General features: G+C 37.6%; 1 protein-coding gene across 1 annotated transcript in view; it reads left to right on the top strand.

Moving 5' to 3' along the window:
- SLAMF1 (signaling lymphocytic activation molecule family member 1) overlaps positions 1-5,951 on the top strand; it is a 58,682-nt gene that overhangs the window by 43,371 nt on the left and 9,360 nt on the right. Inside the window, exon 6 of the mRNA XM_007947717.1 lies at positions 9-52. Coding sequence (XP_007945908.1) covers positions 9-52 — 44 coding nt within the window. The remainder of the gene's footprint in view (positions 1-8; positions 53-5,951) is intronic.

Genomic DNA, 5,951 nt, shown 5'->3' with positions numbered 1-5,951 from the left:
ACCCACAGAAGCAAAAAGCATTACTATCTACGCTCAAGTCCAGAGCTCAGGTGTAAGTCTTATAGCTCTCTTTATCTGGGATGAAACTATCATCTTCCCTGTAGGATTCCTGCCCAGTTCTTCTCACACATCTGACATCCATGGTTCTATCTGGGTTCTGGAGCAGGGGAAAATAGGGAAGCAGAAATCAAGACAAAAGTTTTCCAAAAGGTCACTAACCTTCAGTGTCACATGAGACTATTTAATATTTGAAATAATAGAAAACACTAGGTAATCTTCTGGCCATCTCTTTCTTCATAGGAAAAGTGTGAGGAAGCTAGAGATACATGAGGAGTAAGACTCCTTCCATCTCTGGCATTCTAGGAGTCTATGGTTCCACGCTACCGAACACTCTCCTTTCTCTAAGAAAAAAAGGTGCAGTCTTAAAGAGAGAGGGGAAGATTTGGAAAGGAGTGATGTGATTGACCTGATCCAAGTTTAGGGGCTTGTAAGAGCTATAGGGACAAAGAAACAGAATCTTGAGAATTCTGGCTAGAGATATGTAGGCTGGAAATGGAAGAAAGTGGAACAGTGGGGGAGTGATTGTTGGCTGAAAGACTGAAACAAAAGAGAAGGATAAAAACAAAATAGAGGCAGGATGAAGTTGAAGAGCAGGTATGCTAGAAATAGGAGGGAGGGAAGCTAAAACAAATGGTAGTAAATGTAGGGATATTATAGTGTTTCAGCCAGAAAGCAATTCTAGGTAATGTACACTCTAGAATTTGGCCATTCGGGGTGTGGAAGGAGGCAAATTCTGAAATAAAGAACACAAAGGTAATGAAAGCTTGATTAATACCTTGGTAAATTGCCTCAGATGACAATAAATACATTTCTGATAACCAGGAGATGGACTCTTGGACAATGCTCTTATTTCTTCTGCCCCCTACTGGCCTGGAAGGTTTATTACATAGCCCATGATCCCAGCTGAGAACTAAGCTTGATTCAAGTATATGAGACACTCCAGAGCACAACCCTCCAGCTCCAATGCATTTATACATTTAGGTAACCATGTTCATCTTTACCATGGCGCCTTCCCTGTCAACTCTGTCCCATGCTGCTAGCACTCTCTCTTTTTCACTGTGAAGTGTAACACATACACAAAAAGTACACAAAGTATGTTAGCTCAGTGACTTATCCCAAAGCCCACATCTTGGTATCTGGTAATGCATGTCTTCCTCCCTTGCCTTTCTTTAAGAGCTTTGTTTGGGTTTTTGTTTTGTTTTGTTTTGTTTTTTGGCTATTCTTGGTGCTTTGGATTTTCTTATATATTTTTGAATCAGCTTCTCAAGTTCCACCAAAAAAAAAAAAAAAAAATCCTCTTAGGATTGCATTGAAGCTATAGATCTGTTTGAGGAAAAATTATATCTTTCAGTGTTGAATGTTCCAATGCCATAAAACTATCACCCAGATCAGGGGAGGGGAAAAAAAAAAAAAACATTGCCATTACCCCCAGAAGATCTCATCATGCCCCTCTTCCAATCATTACCCCCCTTTTCTTCCCAAAAGATGGCCACTACCCTGACTGATAAAAATATAAGTTAGTTTTCCTTTTTATTGAACTTTATTAACATGGAATCCTTTGGTATTTTTTTTTCTCATGTGTAGTTTCTTTTGCTCAATATTATCTTTAGGAGATTCAAACCTGTCTTTGAGTTTAGATATAGTCGATTTCACTTTCATTGCTTTATAGAATATGAGTGCATGAATGTACCACAATTTAATTGTTAAGTTGACTATTGATGGGCTTTTCAGCTATTCCCAGTTTGGAAATATTATGACAATTACAGCTATGAACATTTATATGCATGGCTGTTGATAGATATGCTCACATTATTCTTGTTGGCTATACACCTACGAATAGAATTGCTGAATCAGAGAGTATGTATATCTTCAAATTGACTAAAGAAGGCCAAACTGGTTTTCAAAGTGGGTGTGCCAATTTACTTTTCTACAAGCAATATAGGAGAGTTCTAATTGCTGCACATTGTCCTCAATTTTTGGTATTATCAGTCCTTAAACTTTAGCCATTCTATTAGATGTTTTTTTTTTTTTTTTTTTTTTTAGGATTTGGGTGAAGATTTACAGAGTAAATTCACTTTTCATACAGCAGTTCACATATACTTTGTCTCATGTCATTGACCAAAATTTACAATGCAGCAGCTCCCCTCCCACTTCCTCCCCATAGTTACCTCCTCCCAGTGTTCATCCCTTCATACTCTTCTGCACCCTGAGAGGCCCATTGTCTGCCAACCCTGTATATGATCTTGGATACACTCTCCATTTAGACATACATAATTGTTTAGCTTGTTCACCCATCTATCCGTCCCTATACCCATGTTTGCTTTCATTGACAACTCAGTATTGTATTTGCAAAGGGGTTCATATTTGTTGTTTGTACTGCCCATGTAACTCTCTCTGTCTTTCTCATCCTCAATGCTGCCATATTGGTCACTCACATTTGGTACATTGCCCTTCTCTTCACCCAAATCAATATTTATCTCTATCTATCTAACAGCATTCCCTCCCCTTCCCTCCCACCCCTGGTAACCAACAAAGAAAATGTCCTCCAATATATAAACCTTTCCTTAACTTTCACAATAACGGACTAATACAATATTTGTCCTTTTGTGACTGACTTATTTCGCTCAGCATAATGTCCTCCAAGTTCATCCACGTTATGCGGTGTTTTGCAGATTCTACATTATTCTTTAGCATTGCATAGTATTCCATTGTGTGAATGTACCAAAGTTTGGTTATCCATTCCTCAGTTGTTGGACATCCATTCTATTAGATGTGTCTTAATATAGTTTTCTTCTACATCCCCATAATTATTAATGAAGTTGAACAACTTTTCATACATTTTTTACCCATATTAATATGCTCTTTTTTAAAGCACCTCTTGTGCATTTTTTTCCTTTGAATTTCTGATTTTTTTGTTTCTTAATGGATTATAGAGACTCTTTATATATTATTTTGGCAGTAATACCCATTCTGTGGTTTGCTTTTGCCACTTATAAGTGATAACCTTTGATAAAGAGATGTTCTTAATTTGAATGTAGGACAATTTGTTAATCTCTTCCTTTAACATTAGTCATTATTTGTGTCCTATTTTAGAAATCTGTCTCTATTTCCAGGAAATGAAGATATATTTCTATTGTCTTCTAAAAGCTATATGGTTTATCTTTCACATTTATATCAGTTGTATACCTGGAAATGATTTTGGGGATATTACTGAGGTGCCGAGTTTCTTTTTTCCACATGTATGTCCTATTGACCATTTACTGAAAGATTGTCCTTTCCTCATTGTAGTGCCACATACATCATAAATCAAGGGTCTGTATATGTGTGGATCTATTTTAAGGTTCTTATTCTGTTTCATAGGAGCTCTGGTGGCACAGTGCCTAAGGCATCTGACTGCTAACCAGAAGGCTGGTGGTTCAAATCCACCAGCCACTACTCAGAAGGAGGGTTGGGCAATCTACCTCCGTAGTGATACCACCTTGGAAACCCAATGAGGGGTCACTATGAGTCAGATATGACTTGACAGCAGTGAGTTTGGTTTTTGTTGTTTTGGATTCTGTTTCATAAGAGCTCTAATGTTGCAGTGGTTAAGACATGAGGTTTCTAACCAAAATGCCCGCAGTTCAAACTCGTCAGCCACTATGCCAGAGAAAGATGAGGCAGTCTGCTTCTGTGAATATTTATAGCCTTAGAAACCCTATCGGAGTAATTCTACTCCGTCCTATAGGACACTATGAGTCGGAATTGACTTGATGTCAATGGGTTGTTGTTTTTTTAAATTCTGCTTCATAGGTCTACTTGTTTACATTTGCACCATTATCACACTGGCTTGATAACAGCATTATTATAAATATTGACATTTGATAAAGTAAGTCTTCCTACCTTTTTCAAGAGCTCTTGGCCATTCTTAAGCCTCTGCATTTTCATATATATTTTAGATTCAATTTGTCAAGTTCCTCCCAAAAATTCTTGTTGGGATTTTAATTTGGACAACATTTCATCTATAGATCAGTATGAGGAGAACATATATCTTTATGGTATTGTCTTTTAATTTAAAACATGGTATAATTCTTTCTGTATTTTTATCTTCTTTAATAAGTGGCATTTTGTGTGGTTTCTAATGCAAAAGGAAAGCTTTGAATATGATGTTTCATGCTTGCTGAAGGATTTTTGTAGCTGTTTTATTACTAGTTAAGAATATTTTCTTCCATTCCAAATTCATTAAAAGATTTTATCATATGTTGTTGTTGTTGTTAGGTGCCATAGAGTCAGGTCCAACTCATAGAGACATTATGTATAACAGAACGAAACACTGCCCAGTCCTGTGCCAGCCCCATGATCATTGCTATACCTGAGCCCATTGTTGTAGCCACTGTGTCACTCCAACTTATTGATGGCCTTTCCCTTTTTCATTGACCCTGCACTTTACTGAGCATGATATCCTTTTCCAAAGAATGGTCCTTTCTGACAACATGACCAAAGTAGGTAAGATGAAGTCTGACCATTCTTGCTTCTAAAGAGCACTCCAGCTGCATTTCTTCCAAGACAGATTTGTTAGTTCTTTTATCAGTCCATGATGCTTTAGGTATTCTTTGCCAACACCATAACTCAAAAGTATCCACTCTTTTTCAGTCTTCCTTATTCATTGTCCAGCTCTCACATGCATATGAGGTGATTGAAAATACCATGGCTTGGGTTAGGCACACCATAGTCTTCAAAGAGACATGTTTGCTTTTCAACACTTAAAAGAGGTCTTTTGCAACAGATTTGCCCAGTGCAATACATTGTCTGATGCCTTGACTGCTGCTTCCATTGGTGTTGATTGTGGAACCATGTAATGTGAAATCTTTGACAATTTTGATCTTTTCTCTACTTATCGTGATGCTCCTTATTGGTCCAATTGTAAGGATTTTCATTTTCTTTTTATTGAGATGTAATCCATACTGCAGACTGTAGTCTTCAATCTTCATCAGTAAGTACTTCAAGTCATGCTCATTTTCAGCAAGCAAAGTTGTGTCATCTGTATATCATAGGTTTTTATTGAGTCTTCCTCTTACCCTGACGCCACACTTCTTCATATAGTCCAGCTTCTCAGATTATTTGCTCAGCATACAAATTGAATAAGTATGGTGAAAGGATACAACCCTGACACACTCCCTTCTTGATTTTAAACCATGCAGTATTCCCTTGCTCTGTTTGAACAACAGCCTCCTGGTGTATGTACAGGTTCCTCATGAGCACAATTAAATGTTTTGGAATTCCCATTCTTCTCAATGTTATCCATAATTTGTTATGATCCACACAATTGAGTGCTTTTGCATAGTCAATAAAACATAAGTAAATATCATCTTTCTGGTATTCTTTGCTTTCAGCCAAGATCCATCTGATATCAGCAACGATATCACTTGTTCCACGTCCTCTTCTAAATTCAGCTTGCATTTCTGGAAGTTCTCTGTCAATATACTGCTCCGACTGTCTTTGAATGATCTTCAGCAAGAGTTTACTTGTGTGTGATGTTGATATTGTTTGATGATTTCCACATTCTGTGGAATCACCCTTCTTTGGAATGGGTACAAATATGGATCTTTTCCAATTGGCCAGGTAGCTGTCTTTCTATTTTCTTGGCATAGACAAGTGAGCGCCTCCAGCACGGCATCCATTTGTTGAAACATCTCAATGGGTATTCTGTCAATTCCTGGAGCTTTGTTCTTCGCCAATTCCTTCAGTGCAGCTTTGACGTCTTCCTTCAATACCATTGGTCTTGATCATATGCCACCTCCTGAAATGGATGAACATCAACCAGTTCTTTTTGGTACAGTGACTCTGTGTATTGCTTCCACCTTCTTTTGATGTTTCCTGCATCATTCAATACTTCACCCATAGAGTCCTTG

The sequence above is a fragment of the Orycteropus afer genome, unplaced genomic scaffold (assembly GCF_000298275.1).
Source record: "Orycteropus afer afer isolate SDZICR_OR568_19922 unplaced genomic scaffold, OryAfe1.0 scaffold00193, whole genome shotgun sequence".
Lineage (NCBI taxonomy): Eukaryota > Metazoa > Chordata > Mammalia > Tubulidentata > Orycteropodidae > Orycteropus > Orycteropus afer.
Note: the sequence above shows the minus strand (reverse complement) of the source record. Positions and strands in the feature narration are given on the sequence as shown.